The sequence below is a fragment of the Calidris pugnax genome, unplaced genomic scaffold (genome assembly GCF_001431845.1).
Source record: "Calidris pugnax isolate Ruff unplaced genomic scaffold, ASM143184v1 scaffold56, whole genome shotgun sequence".
NCBI lineage: Eukaryota > Metazoa > Chordata > Aves > Charadriiformes > Scolopacidae > Calidris > Calidris pugnax.
The window spans coordinates 18,320,264-18,342,554 of record NW_015090839.1 but is presented as its reverse complement, the minus strand read 5'-3'; the positions used below and the strand labels follow the sequence as shown (position 1 = coordinate 18,342,554).

The 22,291-nt window shown below is 46.9% G+C and overlaps 1 protein-coding gene across 5 annotated transcripts in view; it reads right to left on the bottom strand.

Annotated features, from left to right (window-relative positions):
- RGS6 (regulator of G-protein signaling 6) overlaps positions 1 to 22,291 on the bottom strand; it is a 275,931-nt gene that overhangs the window by 7,765 nt on the left and 245,875 nt on the right. For 4 of the 5 annotated variants that reach the window (XM_014941850.1, XM_014941848.1, XM_014941851.1 and 1 more), the window contains exons 16-17: positions 17,736 to 17,825; positions 8,428 to 8,481 (exon numbers count right to left, since the gene is read on the bottom strand). In XM_014941850.1, the coding sequence (XP_014797336.1) occupies positions 8,428 to 8,481; positions 17,736 to 17,825 (144 nt within the window). The remainder of the gene's footprint in view (positions 1 to 8,427; positions 8,482 to 17,735; positions 17,826 to 22,291) is intronic. The other variant, XM_014941852.1, reaches the window with a different exon arrangement.

Below are 22,291 nucleotides of genomic sequence, written 5' to 3'. Positions count from 1 at the left end.
TGGGCAGGCCCTGCACCCTGTCCTCCGCAGTGCTGGGTACTGACACTGACTCCTTATTGCACGTAAGAGAGCAATCAGACCACAGGTTGCAAATGTTGACAGGATCCCCTCACGCTTCGGGTACATTCTGATGCTTTCTATCACCTACGTAATGCAAGTACCTTTTCCCAGTAAAAGCCAGTATTTGGTAATCACTGGAATAGTGGAGCAAGCACTTTTCTGTTTTTTTTTTAAGTAAAATATCTTCCGAAGACAAAAATAAACCTTTTCCCAGATGTCTTTTCTTGCTGCCAAATCTAAGAAACTTTGGCATCCATTCCTATATCCTTCCCTTCTAGCTGTCTGTTCCGATATTCACTTCACTAACATCTTACTGTATCACCTTTTTATATTTTCCAGTTTTTCTACCACTATTCTCTACTCATAGTGGCTTAAACCTTTGTCTTTATTATATTGCAGGTCATGAATACCTTCCATGCCTTCAAATGCTGTTATCTATGCAAGCTGGTAGAGCTGTGAAAGTGAAAAAGTGGGAAAGCTGGTAAGTATATGACAGTTCTATGAGATTATCAAGGAACCAGTTAAAAAGAGAGCCCTGATGATATCAGGCAGCAATTCTTTCTCCAGCCTTATGCCCGCTTCACTGTGTTCATAGTTAGTATTTGTAATACATCACAGTCATGCACAGCTGTGCAAAATATCACACAGTTCACCTGAGAAAGATAAGATCCCATCAACGCATTTCATGTGTGTGACACCATACTCATGAATTAAGAATAGGGCCAGGACAGTTAGAATGTGACTTGGACTCTGATCCAACAGCAGGCAAACCGAGAGGATGTAAAAACCAGCATGAGGCAGTAGCAGCGGCCAAGGGATGAAGCTGAGGGTCAGGAAGATGGGAAGTGGCAGCAGGGAAGAACAAGGGTAACAACACGGAGCAGGAAGAGAAGACTGGTGACAGCATCCAGGAAGGGACAGCCAGACAGGCTGGGTAGGCACTAAGGCTTTCATAGCTGTATAACAAAAATTAATACAGGTACATGGAATTGAAACTAAACACAGGCCTTTGGGTACCTACTGGGTTTCAATAGGTGCTGAATTGGGATGCGCTTACAGTCCTGAGCCAAGGTTAGCTCAATACAAAATAGCCAAAAGATACCAGAAAACTACAGCAGAGGAAATGCTACCACGAAAATGCCAGTTTGTACCCCTGCAAGGAGGAGGAGCGCTCCAGACAGAAAGCATCCTGGCCACTGAGCTTGATGACTATATCAAACACAAGATCTCCATTCATATTCTTGCTCCTAGAGAAGTCATCCTTGCATGAGAAACCAAGGTGAGACACTGGCTCCACACTCGTTAAATACGTAACATGGGACTTGGTCTCCAATATTTCTGGATAAGAATATAAACCCATCCTGCTGCTGCTAACAGAAGGACTACAGCAGCTCCTGCTTACCAGCTCCTGCTTTCTGCAGCCCCGTCTCGTGTGGGTAATGAAGCTGGGCCACTCTGTCTGTTCAGATATTCACCTATGCCTGGGAACTGAGACAATCTTTGGTCTTCATTGACTTGCTGTCCTGTACAAAATGTTCCATCCATAACGTCCAGGATTCTTTAAAGAAAGCTCATTAGAAAACTTTTATTCTTAATCTACAGTCTACCTCCCATGCAGCTTGAACGCAGACCAGCTGCTCCTTCACCTCACTCTCTTTCTGCACTGAGCTGAATTTACCACCTGGAAAAGCTCCCTGCTTCTTCATACCTTCATACTCCTCGATACATTTCACACCACATCTCTTCTCTATATCTGGCGTCTTCTACTACACTGACACTAAAATAAATCTCTTTTTAAAGTCTTTTAAGTCTCACTGCATACTCATATTTCCTCTAGGACTTAACAGGAGGGCTCCTCTTCCCGTTAAGTATTACACTCTGCACAGACTGTGACGATGGGAGACAAAATACAGGCTGCAGCTTACCCTGCAGGGCAGCAGCTACGGCAGGCTGTGAACATCACACCTCCCCATACACTGCGCCGGGCCACTACTGCCTGAGGAAGGAGATCGGGAAAAGAAAACACAGGGAAAGGGATTTCCTACAGACTCCAACATCCAGCCAAAAGTCTAGCATTTGCTTCTTCCCCCCGGCCCCCAGTCCCTGTGCTGGTCTCTGGCTGAGGCTGTTGGTTTTGCCTGGAGCTGCCAGTTCCATATGGAGCTCTGGCCACCAAACACCCCTCGCTCGTCCCAGATGGTGCAACTCTTCTCTCTGTCCTCAGGCAGTGGAAGAGATGCACAAGAGCTTCTTTACCTTCTTCAGGTAAAGAGCCTTTTCAGTCCAGGAGCGTAATGACTAACAGTGTGCCACGTCAGTCAGTTTAGACAAAAGTGACAAAAATTCTGAATAAACAACATATCACTGGTCTAGCCACTCTCTTGTCCTTTAAAGCACAAAGACTGAAAACCCTCTCAAAAGCTGCATGTGAGCGTGTTCCTTTTCTTCTTAAAGAAATGTCAGCTAGGAATACAATGTAGAGATCTTCTCAGCATTGGGTCACCACCTCAATATTGAGTCTGAAACTTTAACATAACACCAGATTTCTTACAGGGGAAATTCCTTCTATGAAATATAGCAATTCTTGGAAAGCTGTAGTTCAAGTCTGACTATCATACCCTCAGCAAACTTGCTGATGACATCAAACTGGGAGGAGTGGCTGACACACCAGAAGGCTGTGCCCCCATTCAGCAAGAGCTGGACAGGCGAGAGAGTTGGATGGAGAGGAACCTAACAAGGTTCAACAAGGGAAAGTGTAGGGCCTGCACCTGGAGAGGAATAATCCCATGCACAGGTTAGGGGCTGACCTGCTGGAAAGCAGCTCTGCAGAGAGACCTGGGAGCCCTGGTGGACAAGCTGACCATGAGCCAGCAATGTGCCCTTGTGGCCAAGAAGGCCAATGGTCTCCTGGGGTGCATTAAAAAGAGTGTGGCCAGCAGGTTGAGGGAGGTCATCCTCCCCCTCTACTCTGGCCTTGGTGAGGCCACATCTGGGGTACTGTGTCCAGTTATGGGTTCCCCAGTTCAAGGAGAACAGGAGAGAGTCCAGTGGAGGCTACGAAGATGATCAAGGGACTGAAGCATCTCTCTGATGAGGAAAGGCTGATAGACCTGGGTCTGTTTAGTCTTGAGAAGAGAAGACTGAGAGGGGACCTCATCAATGCTGATAAATTTCTGAAGAGTAGGTGTCAAGAGGATGGGGGCAGGCTCTTTTAGTGGTGTGCAGCAACAGGAAAAGGGGCAACGGGCATAAACTGGAACACAGGAAATTCCTTCTGAACATCAGGATAACCATTACTTTGAGAGTGCCAGAGCCCTGGAACAGGCTGCCCAGAGAGATTGTGGAATCTCCTTTTCTGGAGATATTAAAAACCCACCTGCATATGTTCCTGTCCTGCCTGCTCCAGGTGAACCTGATTTGGCAGCAGGGCTGGACTAGATGATCTCTGAAGGTCCCTTCCAACCCCTGCAATTCTATGATTCTGTGCGTATGATCACGGCCCAGGCTTATCTAAGTTACCTGTCGAGGCTGGTATCCATAGGCTTAATCCCTGTTATTGCTGGAGTAATCATTGCTGCTTTTAGAGATAATACTCAGGATGATGCAACAAAGGAACCCCCTCCTGCTTCCCCTGTTATTAAATGTAAATAGCCACCAGCACAAGTTAGACAGAGACTTGGTGGCTTCCTTTGCGAGACAAAAGCAGCAGTGGTTTCCCTAAATGTACTCATTAAGATATATTTTCCTTCTACTCTTGGCCCTGAAGGATCATCTCAGCTTATGAGAACTAAGCTTCTGTCTATCTGATTATTAAATCATTTCTAAAGCAGATGGGAAACTACAGTGGTTTAAACAGCTAGGCTGAGACTGCATGGCTAAAAATAGTATAGCAGGCTCCTTTTAATTAGTAAGATGATCAAATATGACAGAAGAGAGAGATGTAGATATATGGATTTGTGTGTATGTGTGTCTTTAAAATTAAGTTATTACCTCGATACCAGGTATTATTTATAACATATATGATACATGATGTCTGATTTTTATGATGCCATTTATCTTCACTTGGGAGAGAAGACAGTCTAACTCTGCTTTCATAATGTCAATCCTTGCTGTATTCAAAAGGAAAATTGTAATAAGATAAACCTGCCACCATGTGCAGTGCCATCATTTTTTAAATGAGGTGGATTAGTAAGTGCTCCGATGCAATAGACTGCCAGATCTGCAGCTCCCTGAGGTCAACCCTGCCCCAGGGCCCCCGTGAGGAGCACGGAAGAGCCAGTCAAGCTTTGTACCTGTGATTTCATAGCACTGGAGCCTGGCATAGAGCCGAAGGGGCCAGGGACTGAGTGAAAATTCTCCTGGCAAAATCTTACTGTCAGTGTCCTGCCTAATGCAGACCAGATATCACCTGGCTTCACAAAGATTTGGTGCAAAAACTCGATGCATTCATTAGTCATGAGCTGCCTTCTCCTGGTCAGAAGTGCCAAGCCAACAAAGATGAGGCAGAAGGTCTTGCAGGAATTGAAGAGTGGTATAAAAATAAATAATCTGTAAAATCCTGTTCTTTCTTATTCGCCATTGATCCCCTTGAAGGTGTCAAGCCTCTGGCTGGCTAGTGGGGCTTCACAGTGTCCTTCTAAAGGATGTCAAATGGTCTAGTGTTAATCTCTGTCCCCTGGGTTATAACTCTCAGATGAGCAGGAGCCCTGTGGGTAAGATGACTTCTGCTTGCTCCAAGTCTGTGGTCCCAAAGCCAAGCTGTACAGCTTTCCACCCAGTACAGGAGAGCAATTCGGAAGCACTGAAAGATTCTTCTGGGGCAGGGTTTAACCCAAGTAAGAGACAAAAGCCTGCAATATTGTTTGCAGTTTGTCGACAAAGCTTTACTTTTTTTTTTTTTAAGTGTTGTTTTTTTCCTGTCTTTCTCAAACAAGAGATGCTAAGATGCAAGAAACTAGAACAGGCAAATCTAGAGAGTCTGATTTTTTTCACTCAAGTGAAGTCTCACTGTCTAAGGAGCTGGGCATGGCTGGCATTCTGGCTACAAACCGGCCTTCCCTGGTATGGAAATCACCCCCTTAAGTACAGCATCATCAGCAAGGAAGGGGTCATGAACCACAACCTTTTTCCCCCCCTCTGGCTCTATGCCACCTACATCATTAGAGAAAACAACTTCCCCAAACCAGAGCACAGTGATGCAAAAGGAAACCACAACATCACTAGAGATATCTTTTCCCTGTGTTGCTTATCTCAGCTGAAAAGTTATAGCACATTTTAAACAATCATAACTGCTTTATCTGAAGAAACAATGAGCTTAAAAAGTATTCAGGGGAGGTTCTGAAAAGGCCTGAAGTACTAGAGTACTATAGGAAACAATAACGGATTGATGCTGGAAGAGAATTTGTTTTGAATTCTAAAACACATTTTAAATATTCTTATGACCTTACCAATAATCACGGTGGTGCATAAAGAAAAAACACAAGAATACCACTTTAATATCCACTATAACTGACTTCGAGCTATTCCTCGACTAATAATTTTCCTGATGTTTTTGCTAAATCACATTCAGTCAAAACGTACCCTTGCAATCTATATTTAAATCTTGAAATTGAAATGCAATTTACCTTAAATTCACGTCTTTATCCAAACCCCAAAGTTCTGGGGCTGGCTCAGACCTCCGGGAGCTGCCCCCAGCAGATACAGCATCCGCCAAAGCACCCACCACCAGCACAGAGCATGTGCTGCCAAGCCTTCAAGGACCTCAATTTAGTCATTTCCCAAAACACTGGGTCACACACCACAGTTATATCTCAAAATTTCCCTGGGGGGTGGGGTGTGTGTATTGTACCCTCCCAGAGCCACACAGAGCAGCACAGTCCAGAGGTGGCCCAGGTCCCCCAGCAGTACAGCCAGTTTGGGAGCCACAACTGAAACTCAGCAACGGCTCCTTAAGCCCTGGTTGTTCTGGATGTTCCTTTTACAGCCAAGGCCGGAAATCTGACTTTATACTTTCCATTTACAAAATCAGTTTCGGACCCCCTCCTAAAGAGAGCCGAGCATTCAACCCTCTGCTCCAGCCAAACCTTAAGCATATGCTTAACTTCAGCGTGCCTGTGCAGGGTCAGCTTGAGTATGTGATCCTGTAATGAGCAATCACTGAAGTACAGTGGAGCTCTGGGAATGAGGGCTGCTGTGCTGCTGCACTCCTACGCAGCCGGGGAGCCGCAGTGCATTTTGGAGAACTAGAGCATGCAGAATTAACTTGGTCTTAATTCAGTCCCCTGAGTACGCCACAGCGTTACTGCTTTGGTAATGCCGTCCTCCGAGGACATGATGACATGCCAACACAGTGACTACTTCTTCATCTGATGGTAGTGACAGGCTGCCATAATGCAAAGTATAAAAAATTCACATCCTTCCTAGTTGTGGTAGCCACCGTGCCATCAGAGGATGACATTTTATATCTCTATTAAGAAAAATGAAAGAAAATGTTTACAGTATGCTAGCCAGCAAGACAAAAATGAACTAAAGTGCCAACCAATCTACAAAAATTTTCTTTACAGGTACTTACATTATATTTCTACCATACCAAACTCAGCTTGTCAAATTACCCTTCAAATCAAACGCAAGAGAAAAATCCATCCTTGGCTGTGTTACTATAAACCCAGCCAGTCTAGTAAAGTGAGAGTAACTCTTCTATGTATTTGGCAAATCTGGAAGCAGAATTTACCACTCAGTGTAAATATTTCTGCATAGTTTGTTTTAAAAAAATATCTTGCCTATTCCTCTTTCTGGCAGACTCTTAGAAAGTAGTAAATATGCAGATGGGCGTAGTGATATATTTTGTATCAACATATTTTAAATGTGTGCATATGCATTAGCTATATAAATACACTCCTCAGGAAGTCTGCCAGTGGATATACTACAAAGCTCTGCGTGTTACATTTGGGTTTGCTTGTGCAGCAGCATGGCAGCGACAGAAAGAACCCCTCTAGGCTTATTTGCTCTACGACAGCTCACACTTACCTGCGTAGTTTCCCCTTTTCTATCTGTATGTACAAACGTTTGAATATTTATATGCCGTGTGTACGTATATAGCATATGTATAAATATACATACCCACATAAATGCAAGCATATGTACTGTATATACACATAGTCCAATGCCTTCATTATAAGGCTGTTATAAAGCCGTAACAAGGTCTATGAACTTTCTGTGAAATAACTGTTCTGGACAGTAGCTTCTATGCTTGATGACCCTCTGCTGTCCCAGTACCACCTTACATCTCAGGATGGGTGCAGAGCAGAGCAGTATGCCAAAACCACATGACATACCCAAAGTACAGTTGATATGAGCAACACAAGAATAATTCCCCACTGACCTGGATGCTGCATCTTCAGCTCCAGCCCTGGGCTTGTTCTGTGCCACCCCATGCACACAGCCTGTCCCACCCCGTGCTGCCCCATGTCCCTGCTCCTTCACCTGGCTCTGCAGCATCAGCCTCTGGTCCTGCACCCTCTCCCTGCTCTTCCCTTCCTTTACAAAATTTCTCTGCACATGCAGATGCCTGAAAGCAAGTGGAATGAGAGGGTCTTGCCCATGATCTAGGGTCCTCCCTAGGGGCTGGAGAGAAGCAGCCTCAGATGGTGCCCAACACCACCCTGTGCTGCAGCAACTCTCTGCAGCCACACCAGTCTGACCAGAACCACCATCAGACTGGCTGGAGGATGGAGACCGGCAAAGGACAAGACAGGAGAAGACATCTGTCTGCTGCCCTTGAGATCCCACCATCCCCTTATCTATAAGGCTTAACAGTGTTGTGTTTCTTGCAGATACTGTGCTCCTTTTCCAGGATCAATACCATGAACGAGTCAAAGGGTATTGCCTGTCACTATTTACATGAGCTCTGACAGAGGGGGGCAATGGAGGAAGTGGCTGCAGTGCTGTGGGTGGATATGTATGTGTATATACATACGGTATCATTAACCATGCACGGAGGTCAATAGGGATACTCTTGCAATGGCACTATGAGAACCATGCTCTTCTACTTCATTGCGCAAGGAAAAGCCACAACAAATACTGTAGTGGGAACACAGCAAAAAGACAACCTTGCATTTAATTCTAGACAAAAATCAATTTGCTTTTGCGGTGATGATAAGCTAGAATGAGCATTATGGAATTCTCCTTCCCTCCCCACCCCTCCCTTCTTTAGAGCTACAATTTAGATGAGCTACGGTATTGAAAGAGAAGCTGCAAAGATGCCAGCTGCAAAAATAAAGGATGAAATAAAAAGTCAAGCATCCACATTCCCCGCAACTAAAAATGAAGTTCTGAGGAAAGGGAGGAGGGAAAAGAAAAGGAACTTACCACACTGCGAGTGAACTTTTCTAGAGAAGTTCTACGACCTTGCTCATTCTCTGGCTTAACAGGGAAAAAAGTGGGGAGAAAAAAATACAGAAAAAACCCTTCAGCTTAAATGCAGTTTTTCAAAACAGCAGCAAAATATAAGGAAGCAGCAAGGGGAAAACGTTATAAAAAAATGTAAAAAGCAGAAATCAATGTTTGCAATAGCAAACATAGGAAACCAAAGCCCCTTAAAGAATGAGAGACCACTACTTTTACGCTTGGAGAATGTCACCTTTTCTCCTGTGAGCTTTTTGAACGGTTCAAACAGCGTCTGTGCATTGCTGTGTCTCACAGCTATTGGTATTGATTTCTTGTTCATTGAATTTTCCTTCTCTGGCTGTTTGAGCTGGGACCTCTGATTCTGGTTAACATCTGCCAAACAGCTGATCGGAGGCTCCCATCTACTTGCTTAGAGAGATGAAAAAAACCACAGTAACTTTTACAATATTGAAAAGCAATGTGTGAGTGAATACAGGGCTGGAAGAAAACCACCACTGAACTCATCGCCAGGGAACCTACACTCCTCTATTTATCCAGAGGGTAGAAGCACATTTCCAATAACGTTGGCTACATCAAACCATAAGATAAGAGTATGTAAGTCTGTGCAAGGCCACGGAAAGATACAGGCAGATTTGGGGCACCGATATTTTTGTATCTGGAGTACAGGACTATTCATATGCAAGAAGACATTCGACTTCACTGTGAGAAGACAAGCGTGTGCATCATGGCTTTATTAACGTATCCCTGAGAAGGTTGCTCACTGCAGCGCTTCATTCATTTGGCACAAGGGAGATCTAATTGTCACTAACAAGGAAGAACTAAATAATTTATTGGCATGGCTGCTAGAATATCTAAGAGAAAAAAATTGTTATGGAGAAGCGAAGAAACTCAATAATATGAAGGAAAGCTCATCGCAGTCAGAAAGCTGTGGGCACTGCTGATTTCCAGGAGAGAAACTAATTTTAATGTGGCGAGCCAGAGAAATAGAAGTGATAAAATGGAAGTAAAACTGCAGTGAAGAGGACAGGAACTACACATAAAAGAAAGCCAGAGTAATGATGGTGCGTGGCAGCGCACTGGAAATAAGCATTGCATTGGAGGTGCTCATCAGAGGTGCCTACCTGCCATATCATCTGCCACAGATTCAGCTGCAGTAACAATGCCCAGGATAAGGCACCAGTGCAAAAAACAGATAGGGAAGATGTAAGGAAGTCAAAAGCATATCAGATAAATTGGATGAGAACTTGCGTAGGTGAGTCTAGGCAAAGCCTTTTGGTTCTTCTGCATGCCCATCACAGCTGCCATAAACAGCAGCTCTCTGATGGTTAGTCTGAAGCACAGAGATGGGGCTGATTCTCCCTGCCGCATCACCAAGACGAGAGCAGAACATAAGACCTTTTAAGACAAGTAATATTCTTTGTCTAGAAGAAAGAGTCAAGCAACCTCCCCACTTACAACCATTTGAGGAATCCACACCACCAGCTCTGACGTCCCAAAAAAGGCATCAACAGTGAAAGGTAGAGGCAGGTTGTTTAAACAAACACTGAGGATGGAGCCAAGGCCTCAGAGTACGTACCAAGTGACACACGTGTCGCACCCAGACCAATGCTCCCCAAAGAAGTATTTAACACGTGCTAACCCAAGGGTTCGCTGCCTCTCCCTGCATGGGAGAGAGGAAAGAGAAAAGAAATGTCAGCCTTCACTCTTCCGCTGAGCGTAGCAGTGCAAGTGCTTAGAGCATTGCAGATCCCCTCCCAGAAGGAGCCCTCAGAGGTGTCCCTGCACCCCAAGTCAGCAGAGGTGACAGCGAGAGGCTGTGGTCCTGCCACCTTGGCGAGCGGGACTGAGGACAGCAGGGCATGGCCCTGCACCAGGCCTCCGCGCTGGTCTCCCACAGCGGGGGCACGACCCGCCAGCAGCCCGGGTAAAGGCACAGCTTTACCCAGGAGAATCACGGAATCACGGAATTTTCAGAGTTGGAAGGGACCTTCTAGAGACCATCTAGTCCAACTCCCCTGCCAAAGCAGGATTGCCCAGAGCACATCACTCAGGACTGCATCCAGGTGGGTCTTGAAGATCTCCAGAGAAGGAGACTCCACGACCCCCCTGGGCATCCTGTTCCAGGGCTCTGCCATCCTCACCCTAAAGAAGTTCTTCCTTGTATTTGAATGGAACTTCCCATGTTCCAGCTTGTGCCCGTTGCCCCTCGTCCTGTCGCTGGGAACCACTGAAAAGAGTCCGGCTCCATCCTCCCTCAAACCACCCTTCAGATACTTATAAGCATTGATAAGGTCTCCCCTCAGCCTTCTCTTCTCCAGGCTAAAGAGTCCCAGCTCTCTGAGCCTTTCCTCATCAGGGAGATGCTCCAATCCCTTAACCATCTTTGTTGCCCTACGTTGGACTCTCTCCAGTAGTTCCCTGTCTCTCTTGAACTGGGTAGCCCAGAACTGGACACAGTATTCCAGCTGTAGCCTCACCAGTGCAGAGCAGAGGGGGAGAATAACCTCCCTGTCGAGAAGAAATGCCTTGACAAAGGACAGAGCGCTCCGTGGAGCAAGGCATGTGAAGTTTGCTGCATCACATTGCTACGGGCTGGAAAACCAGCATCCGGCCCAACTTCGTTTTAAACTGGGGGCAACTGGCATGTACTGGGGGGCAAGGAGAGCGAGCTGCTGAAAAACGGCCATGCTGTGCCCTTGCACTCGCCGTCAAAACTTCACATCTCTGGTTTTGCTGCCAGCAAGGTGATGCAGCTTCCTGCCCAGCAGGAAGGCAGGACAGTGGTCTCCAAAGACGATGAGCACTTTGTTGGGGCACTGAGAGCTCGGCCACACGTGAGGCTGTGTCCCTACTGTGGCTGAAGACACAGGTGGGGAGGGAAGCAGGCATGGAGAGCACCGATGGTGCCCCACCAAAGCACTTTGAGAGCAGAAGCGGCAGCCACCCGGCACATTTGGCACGGGGACGGCAGGCGGGGACCAGCTGGATGTGTGGAGAGATGTGTGGAGCTCATCCCCACAGCGTCCAGCTCTGAGTCAAAGCGTGACATTTTCCAGTAAAATAAGAAGCAGCTGAAGCAGGCCGGCTGCAGAGTGATGAGCCGGCTGGAGCGGTTCTGGTGGCCATGGGTGTGGGTGGTGGTCCCCACAGAACATGTGGCCAGCAGCCAGCTGTGGGGGCAACTGCCCGCCCGCCCACATCCCTCCAGCGCAGCACGGAGGTGCGGAGGCTGCGTCGTGCAGCAGAGGAAGGAAATTTTAAAATAAACCAAGTAAGAAAAGAAATAAAAAGAGGTGGGGTCAGCCCTTCCTCAGTCCCATGAAGAGATGTGGGGTCCTGCAGAGGAAGCGCCTGGCAAGGCAGGCTGGGACCCCGGAGCTGCGCCTGTGGCAGCACCACAGCAGTGTTTGCACCAACACACACGGCAAGTGCAAAGGGCACAGGCAGAGAAACGCAGGCACGTGCCAGGTCAAGCAGTCCTCCTAGGTGCAAAAAAGGCCATCTTTTGCACTGAATACACCAACAGATTTTACCAGCTAACGGCAAAGGACATGTGCACTCGGATAAAATACGAAACGACCACCCCTGCTGTAGATGAAAACCTCTCAGCCCAGGTAGATGCAGAAAAACAGATCTCACCACTTAGGAGCCATTCACTAATTAGTGATTGTCTACTCCAAAATTTCCTTTTTTTTATTTGATAAATTATTCACCTAGCCATCCCAGTTTTAAGTTCCTTTGTGTAGATTCTGCTGGCACAGAGCAGTGTAAGTAGAAAAAAACTTCATGAAAACCATCTGACACTGATTATTAAAAGTAATTACGAGAAAATTGTTCAGCATCTTTGCAACATTCAAGCCAAGTCCTGCCACTGAATCAAACTGGCTGCGTGTGCCCTGATGGGACTGAGATGGGGACAAAATCTGCAGTAGGAACCTTCCTGAACAATATAGAACAGTTGAGACAGGGGTTCTGGATAAAAGCAACGTTTCAAAAGGTATGTGCTGAACATGGAGCCTGTCCCTCGTGGCACAAAGCTCCTAGCCATTGCCCTGCTGACACTTTTTGCCAGGAATCTGAAAAGGGGTACAGAAATACATCCAAAAGCTTAGTCTTCTGAACTGCAGGTCTGTTAGAATTCCTCCCTCCCTCCCTGCACCCCAGGCTTCATTTTGTTGGCTATTGAATCCCTTTTTTTTTGGTATGAGACTTTGGAGCTTGGGGTGGGGCTTTTTTGAACTTTAACTTGGTGAAAACCACATGTTCCAGAGGGAACGGCATCAGTGAAAATAAAGGATAACCACTTCCCTGACCCCGGCTCAGGAAAAGGCCAGGAGCAGGTCCTGGGCTCCTCAGGCAGTCATGTACACCTGTCCAAGGCAGGAAAGCAAAGGGCATACACACCACGACCAAATGGCTGGAACAGGATTTTCCACCTGTTTTGTCTCCATTTGCACAGGGCCACAGAGAACTCACCCTTCTCTGAACCAGCTGGAGAGGAAAACAATGCTCTCAACCAAGCAAACACCAACCAGCTCTTCACCTGGTACGATGGGGATCACTCCTGTGGCTTCCCAGCCCGTCTGCACAGCAGCCACGGCTGCCTTTTGAGGATGCTCCCCTGCCTGTGGGCAGGGATGGATGGCAGGGAGCCATCCCATGCTGGGCTGCCAGGAGCACCTGAGCCCTGACAGCTCAGCTGCCACTTCAGCTGGCAGTCACAGAATCATAGAATGGTTAGAATTGGAAGGGACTTTAAAAATCATCAAATTCCAACCCCCCTGCCATGGGCAGGGACACCTCCCACTACAGCAGGTTGCTCAAAGCCCCATCCAGCCTGGCCTTGAACACTTCCACGGATGGGACATCCACAACTTCCCTGGGCAACTCCTTCCAGTGCCTCACCACCACCACCACAGTAAAGAATTTCTTTCTGGTATCTAATCTACATCTCCCCTCTTCCAATTTAAAACCGTTACCCCTTGTCCTGTCACTACACTTCTGACAAAGAGTCCCTCGCCAGCTCTCCTGTAGGTTCCCTTCAGATATTGAAAGGTCGCTATAAGGTCTCCCCAGACCCTTCTCTTCTCCAGGCTGAACAACCCCATCTCTCTCAGCCTGTCTTCATAGGAGAGGTGCTCCATCCCTCTGATCATCTTTGTGGCCCTCCGCTGGACCCATCAGTTAGCAGTCAAGTGCCTGCTAACTCGGAGATGCCCACCAATGTCATCGATTCACCTTTACAGGGAGCAACAGAAAGTGCCTCAAGGTCTTTTCTCTTCCTTTCTCTCCCTTCTCCTCAAAAATAACTACCAGAGCATGTCTGGCTGCTCCTTCACCGTTCACACAGCTCCTGTGCACCCCCATCCTTTCCATGGTGCACTAACTAATCCACCCTGCTCTTTCCCCAAGGGAATAAACCCCTGCTCTGCAGCCATGTCACCTGGCCCAAACTCCTCCTTGGCTCAAGCAAGGAGGTTTGTCACGCCACTCATTCTGACAGAAGGCTGGCTGCTGTCTGAGGACATCCAGCCACCATTTTGGCTACTTGTGGAGGAGGGCTGGGGGATGGTGGGGTGGTGATTACCTGCTGTCAAGCAGCCCGCAGTAACGTGCCTATCAGCAGAACAAGGAGCAGGTCGACGCTTGACTCTGCACGAGTGGGGCGTGTTGTGCAGATACACAAATAACACGCGATGAGTCGGTCTGGGATCTCAGCACCATCCAGCTCTTCACCGCTGAGCCCTCCGCCTCCAGCAGACCCGTGATTCCTCTCTGCTGCAGGGGGCAAGGCTGGCCATGGAGGCCCAGAGCTCCACTTGGGATGGGTGTATGGCCTTTCCTCCTGAGGACAGGGCTCTGTCCTTGTCCCCTCCTCTCCTCCAGCCTGGCAGGGGAGGAGGACTTCTGTGCGAGGCGGGGAGCTACACCCAGCTCTCCCCCTCGGCAGCACACTGCTTCCAATCACACCCTTGCTGGAGGCCAACCTCATGCTCCCCGCTGAGCACCATGAATCTGCAGGATTGAGGCCAATAATTCTGTGGTTATTTGTAATAACGACACTGGGAAGAACGAGGGGGGGAAAAAAAAAAAGTCCAAAAGGGATTAACAAAGTATGTATGCCTGGTCTGTGCTCAGCCTATGTCCACTGTCTTGCATCAGTTAGTGGTGTGAACAATATGTTCTTTTTATCCTCCCTGGTGCCCCTCATAATTCTGTCATTGTATCTCAGTCCCGACCCATAACTTCTCCTCCCTCCCTCTCCTCCATTACTGCACTCCCAGAGCAAGGAGGGGAAGCTCCCACATCTGTGGATATTGTATGGTGTGGAAAAAAAGAAACTCTTCAAACTCGCAGTGTCTTACAAATCTCAAAAATGTCAAGCATGTTTTGAGGCACTGATCAAGCCTTGCCACCTCTCCACTGAGCAGGTCGCTATTATTCCCATTTGACAGAGAAAAGGATATGAGCAGGCAAAGTTGAAACCTCTTTTCTCTAGGGTCACACAAGAAAGGAAGTAGGAGAACCAGGGGAAATGCATGGATTTTGTGGCTCCCAGTCCTATGTTTTAGCCACACAGTCAATCTTTTCCCTTCTCCTGCACACTCAGCTTGCCATAACCCAGTGCTGGAGGGCAAAAGATCCCAAATGCAATAAACTTACCCACAAAATATTCATGTGTGAATCTCAAGCCACAGAGAAGTTCATTTCCTTTGTGCAAGCAATTCTTTTAGCCCAAGTCTATCATGCTGTGCTTCTGACAGAACTTATTTTCAGCAATAAAAGTAAGGCTATGTCATATTGGTGTGGTACGCAGGCAACATTAGGATAATGTCTGTGGGGCAAGACATACTTATGCCCCAGAGAGACGTACTCATCAAGTCTCAAACAACTGCAGTGAATTTCTACTCACATCAGTGAACCCAGCACTTTGTATGCAGGCTGTAAACCAAATCCCCCATCCAGGCAGGCTCTGATATGCCACTCGGTTTCTCTTTTCCTTCCTCTGCTTTCTAGCTATTTAGAAGAATTTTAAAGGGATGCCTCCTCAAAGCTGCACTGAAGGTACTAAAAATCTTACCATGTAACTCAGTGAACAGAAACTCCATGTTCTTTCTGTCAGCATCTCTGTACCTGCACTGCTTTAGAAATGTTCACTTGCCCAACACAATGCAATATGATTGCAAAGAGCTTTACAGATTCTGGAGTAACATCAACTTCCCCCACCACCACCCCAGCATTGTGTGAAGCTGGTGAACAACCCATCTACACACATCTACTCCTGCCTTTTTTGCGCCTCGCTATGTTTACTAGTGCATCCACGGCTCTTTCTAAAAGAAACTTGATTCTTATTTTCATGGTTGCATTAACATGACACCAAACCCTGCTCCTCCGGCAGTTTTGTGGGGGGGATGAGGATGTCACGCTGACACTTTCAGGGTTTGATCTGACAGCAAACAAGGATTGTAAAAAAAAAAAACAAACCCAACCCACCTCCAGTTTGAATGGGCTCAGCTGGGAGGAGAAAACTCTCCTGCTTTGAAGCACCTGAACCCTCGTGTTTGAGACAGACTTGGGGGTGGGAGACACACACTGTTAGCTGACAGGGGTAGGAAGATGGCAAAGGTTTTTTATGCTTTATACCATCAGAAGACTTTGCCTTGCACCTTCTTCTTTCCCCACAGCCTCTGAACTCTAAGTCAGCTCTAACCTTTTCAAATGTAAGCAGCACTGGTCCATGCTGTCTCAAACCAGACATTTTAAAACACAGCGCTGACTGCTGCCCTCTGTTACCTTCCCCTAATCCACCTGCCAGTAGTCCCAGGCACAGGAGACAGAGGGGTTTGTCTTCTTTTTTGTCACCATATGCATGCTTTTAGGGCACGCAATGACAATCAGGACAAAAATACCACTGGGATTTCATTGTATTGTGCCGATGCAATGCAATTTGGCAGCACACAGAGAATGCAGCAGAAAAACAGCAGGGAAGATGGTGATGGGAAACCACACGCTCGGGCTGCAGGAGTCAGGAGTCGGTTTATGTACAGTCCTGGAAGCCACGTGTAAGTGGGACGTACACGTGTACGTGCATGCACATGCACAGCGTCGGACGTGCAAACTTATGGGAAGAAGTCGGGAGGTGCAGGAAGCATCTGAACACAACCATAAATGCAGAGATTAGTATCTTACCTCCTGGCCCCCTCAGAAAGAAGGGACACTTGGACAGGAGCTGCCATAACTCTACATAACCACTCCTCTGCCACCCTGAACTGGGGGGGTGCTGGCAGAAACATGGTGCTGGCAGAGCACATGCAGACACCAAAACGGCTAAAAAAGTGCTCAAATTCAGTTCTCCTGTGAGAAAATGTGGCTGGACAGTCCTGGAAGCCACGTGTAAGTGGGACGTGTACACGTGTACACGCATGCACATGCACAGCGTCGGACGTGCAAACTTATGGGAAGAAGTCGGGAGGTGCAGGAAGCATTTGAACACAACCATAAATGCAGAGATTAGTATCTTACCTCCTGGCCCCCTCAGAAAGAAGGGACACTTGGACAGGAGCTGCCATAACTCTACATAACCACTCCTCTGCCACCCTGAACTGGGGGGGTGCTGGCAGAAACATGGTGCTGGCAGAGCACATGCAGACACCAAAACAGCTAAAAAAGTGCTCAAACTCAGTTCTCCTGTGAGAAAATGTGACTGGAATTCTTGATAACTGCATGGGTTGCAATTATTTCTCATCTCCAAGGAAAAGGAAACATCTCTGGGGAGCCAAAAGCAAAGGGACGGGAGAAAAGGAGCATGGGAATCGCTGCAGGAAGGTCTACAGGTAAGGCATCCAAAGGGAAGAAAGAGCACATGGTGAGGCCAGGGAGGTGAACACCAGAACAGGTGAATTTTGTACCAGAAATGAATAGGTTGATGGGGTTTACTTCTCATACCAGACACCATCTTTGTCAAGAGGAAGAGGCAATTTTAATTACCTGCACTGAGTTTGGGAGACAGCTGTGCAAGACAGTAACTTTTCCGTATTATTTTTACCTTGGGTGACCATGTTTTCCCCAGAACACACGTTGAGGCCGTGCATACGGATGCCGTACCCTGTGCCCCCAGTGAAGAAAACAAAAGTGCCCATTCCTTTCTTAAATAAAGGAAAAAGAAAAAAAAAAAAGGAAACAATATTTTCGTTTTCACACTAGCAGCAAGCAGCAGGCGAGAATCAAGAGGTGCTAAGAGATGCAAGCACGTCCTTTCCAACAGATACCTTCTTCTTTGCCAGCAATAAGTCCTGGTAAGCATTCGAACGGAGGAAGCGCGCGTAGCTGTCACTCTTCATCAGCTTGTAAATGTGCTCCTGTGGGACGGGAGGAAATGAGAGACAGAGAATTGTTATCAAACCTCATTTAGACATCACAGGGATTTAAAACAGAGTGAATTAGAGGGAAGAGAGACTGATCAAAGTTCTAATTAAGTCTGCTATTATTGATTATCTGTGTTGTGGTAGCGTACAGGAGGGCCATCCTGGGGCAGGACCCTGCTGTGCCTGAGGCTGGATGAACACAAAACAAAGAGATGGCCCTCACCCCAAAGGCTGGCACACATTATTCAGTAATCAGAGTTATTCTGTAAAGACTGCAACTCTCTGAAGTCCCCAGATTGCAAGCAGTTGTCTAGCCAGGCTGAAACTACTGGGAAGAAAGAAGAAATAAGCACCAGAAATTGTCCCATAGATTAGGTTTCATTTTACCACTCATGGATACTTGAACTATCACCCAGCACTCCCCTCCTGTTCATGGAGGGGATCTGATACTTGGACACATTTCATCTCCACTTAAGACACACACTTAAAGCAAGCCAGCCTGTTAACATCCTGAAAAAGCCTGTATCTCTGGTGACTGTACAGGAAGGTTTTACAACTAGCTCAGATGTGGATGGCTACATCATATGTATAAAGCCATGTCAGATGAGTCCCTCTCATAGGGTCTTTTTTCTCCTAGCAAGTCAAACTACTGTTACCAGTTTGCTCTGAGAGCACTTACTACGTGCATCTTCAAACTTACAAAGTGGTGCTTCATTGCAGCAGAACTTCATGCCTACCCTTTTCCAATTTCTTTGCTTGGTTTTACTTTCCTGCTGAGAATACCTTAACAGTCAGCTCTTCTCCTAATTGTCCCTGGATTTGTAATAGGTATTATCCCAAACACCAAGGAAATAAAATCAAAATACTTTTACCAAATAAAGACTGAGAACACATTAAAGGAACTCAAGAGAAAAACGGGCACCCTGGACATTTCTCTTAGACTTTGCCCAAGGAAGCACTTTTATAAAGTTAATGAGCAATTTTATCTATACTGATTCATACAACGTGAAATATTCTCTCCTGCCCTAAAGCCATTGTACATGAAACTTTAGAAGAGCCAAACCAGACTGAAGCCACGTCGCTTATTTCACAGTGTTAACAAGCCAAGCACAATTCCCTTATCTTCACCATCATGGGTAATTAGTGATGACCTGTCTATACATAGAACAACTGCTTAATTCAGCTTTCTTGCACTATTTGGTGTAGTCCTAAGAGGGGCATAACTGCCACTGGTTTTCTTACAACACAGCATAAACGTATCCTTTGAGCTACAACCTGGTGCGGAACAATTTTTACTGGTTAATTTCCATACTTGCTTTTAGACCTGACAAATCCTCATTTGTGTAGCGCTATCTAGCTGAAGGATAGCACAAGATTTTGCAAGGAAATGCTCGTATAAAGCCATTTAGCAACTGTTAAGCTTTCTTGCTGCAGAAAAACACAAGGGAGGGCACAGCTTCCCACTTCTCACCTACAGCCCTGCCATGAGATTTCACATCCAGCTGTGGGACATTTGTTTTATTTATTCAGGACAGAATGAGCCGAGTATGCACTGAGACAAGAAGAGGGAAAATAATGCATGTCATGGATATGGTCATCAAAAGGTTTCTATTTCTCTTGTATGAACAAGGATTTAAAAAATCAGCTCTCTTAAATACTTCAACCAGCAGGAACTTGGGATTCAGTTGATTTAAGCCCAACCATATTGCATCCAGTTCATCTGAACTGTTACCTGTTAAGGTCTCTCAAGGAGACTCCATGTCCTCCTAATGAGTTCTTCATACTTACCTGGGAAAAAACCCCACGTAACTGTATACCTAAAAGTCTTTTTCCTTCCTTCTCCAAGACCATGAGGAGACCGATGAGCAAGTGGGGCAGCCACCTTGTAGCCCATAAACAGTAAAGGGTGTGAGGGGTCTCCAGAGCCTCCCTCCTCTTTGTTGTCCTCTCTCACAGCAGCCAGTACACGCAGGGTGCTGGTGGGACGGGGTGCTGAGGTGGCCAGGAAGGTGCTGTGGGGCTGGGGTAGGGCAGTGCACGACAAGGGTATTTTGATTAACATTTTGATAGACACGTGATTACATTTTTTTACTACCTATTGACTCCAAATGGTTTCTTTACCTGTGGTCAGCTCTGAAAGGCAATAATACTATTTTTGGAAAATAACATTCAGTTTTCATTGCCATGCAGACAGATCGGGTGAGGTGTTTGCAGGCAAAGGAGAAGACAGCAGAGCAGAGCCTGGCTGGCCATACAACCTGCTGGCACCCCTGCAACAACTATCATTCTCGCTCACGTCAAGACGACTTAATGTATTTGACGTTAAAACAGTATAAACTCAGTATCTGGCTCTGGGAAGGGGGAGAAATTACTTCGATCCTGAGATGAAATAAACTACAAGGCGACTTCTTAACTGAAGCCCTTCCATGAAAAACAGGACTTATTGCACACCCACAGCCCGACTGCCACCGCGGTTAGCTAATTGGTATGAAGCATCTTCTCTGCCTTTCACATCTCGGAATCACTGAACAGCAACACTGCTACCTTTCAGCTGTTCACCAAAGGTACAATCAAACAGGGAATAACTATTCCTAGGCCTTGAATGCTAATGAAGAAAGAAAGCTGGGCATAGGGGAAGGGGGGGGACATGCATAGCTTCAGAAGCAAACTTTACTGCTTAATTGCAAGAATTCAAAGGGCTTGCTTTGAAGAAGCTTTGGACTGGAGTCACAAATGACACACTGATTTTTATTTTTTCTTCCAGCACTGCATTTCTGAAGCACCTACTGGAAGCCTGAGCCAGTTGCTCAGGTCAGCAAAGGCTGCCTTCCAATTTGCAACAGCACAGGACATCTTACGCTGCTGCAGCCAAAATCCCCGCTGAGACTGCACCATGAAGGTTCCTGCTGAAAGTGTGGCTGCAGCGTGTTGTGCAGCCCAGTTACACAACACACCCAGCTGCAGGGCAGGAAAAGCCAGTGGCTGGGACACTCCTTTTGATCTTTAGCCTCCTCTGTTCTCAGCCACCAAGCTATTTTCTGCTGTGTGTTCTGAAATCTGCAACTTGCTAGGGAGAATTTACAGCTAATGTTTTGCAGCTCCTCATTTCTTAAATACACTGAAAGCTACTGGAGGTCTAGCAACTGAACATAATCTTCTGAGGAAGCCTAAGCAACAGGCCTATCAACAGAGGTGACTGCATGGCTTTAGCTGCTCTGTGCAACTTGGGTGAACTGGCTTGTCCCCTAATATCATGAAGTTTTAACTCACTTTGGATAATTGCAAGCCACTGGTCTCTCAGTTCTTATTTTACTGAGCAGCTGCTTTTGTTCCTCCTCTTTATCACATGGTGGAGCAGGAGCATAACCTCACCTAGGACCAAAATCTCCAACTACAGACAGTATCTCCAGCAATGGACTTCATACAGGTGCACACTCCCTGACATACCTGCGCTGCTGGCAAGAAATCTGAGCCTTCCTATCCTTATGCTGAGAGAACTCTGGGTTTTGTAAAGTTTATTGTAGAGTAACAAGCTCGTTATTACCGGCTCCGTGAATACACAAAGCAAATCCACTACTTGTGTGATTTCTAACAAAGCAGCTGCAGCTCTGGACACAACAGCCTCCCGCGCTGCGAGCAGCCTGGCAAGAGTTATCACTGCGACGTTTCTCTGCAAGTGCCATGGGAAGTTCCTGTGCCACATCTCCACAACAGCGGGAGCCACATCTCATCTAGGCAGTGCAGCATCCCCTCCCAGGGGGGATTCAGCCCCCCCAGCTCCCTGCTCTAGACTTAAGACAGCAATCCTTTAGGGAGACGCACTGCAAAAAACAAAAATTCCAAACAATCCTCTAGCAAAAATTGCCCAAGCGGTCTATCAAACCATTAAACGAGGTAGCACCCTGCTTTTCAAAACAGACAGAAAGCAGGAAAAAAAGAGCCTTTCAAGATGTGGCTAGGAGTTGACAGGCATCACGTGTCCCACTGGCCTCCCTGCAGCCCTGCCAGCCACCTCTGAGCACCGAGCTGCTGCCTCAGGCCACTGCGGTGGCAGCTACGACTGGAGACAGGGACCGACTTGACGTGTGTGAGCAAGCCCTGGTGAGCTGGCTTTTTGAGCTGGCTGGTGACTTAGTCCCTCACCCAGAGTGCCGTTGATGAGTGCTGGCTGCAGTGATGCTCCCCTGTGAGGATGGACGCACATTTGGAAATGTCAGTCTAAGATGGAAGGCGACACAACAACCTGCTTTTGTAATTACGGTGGATTTCATCTCCAGGAAGCAAACAATTCCCTTACAAGGCTCCTGGACCCAGAGCAGGTTTGCTGTCAAACATCCCCAGAACTGTTGTTCCCCAGATCCTGAACCAAGGCAAGAAAAGCAATGGGGTCTGTGTGCATCTCTTCTTGAGAAAAAGGCAGTCCCGGTTTTGTGTTTTGGGCACCTGAATCACATCTCCTC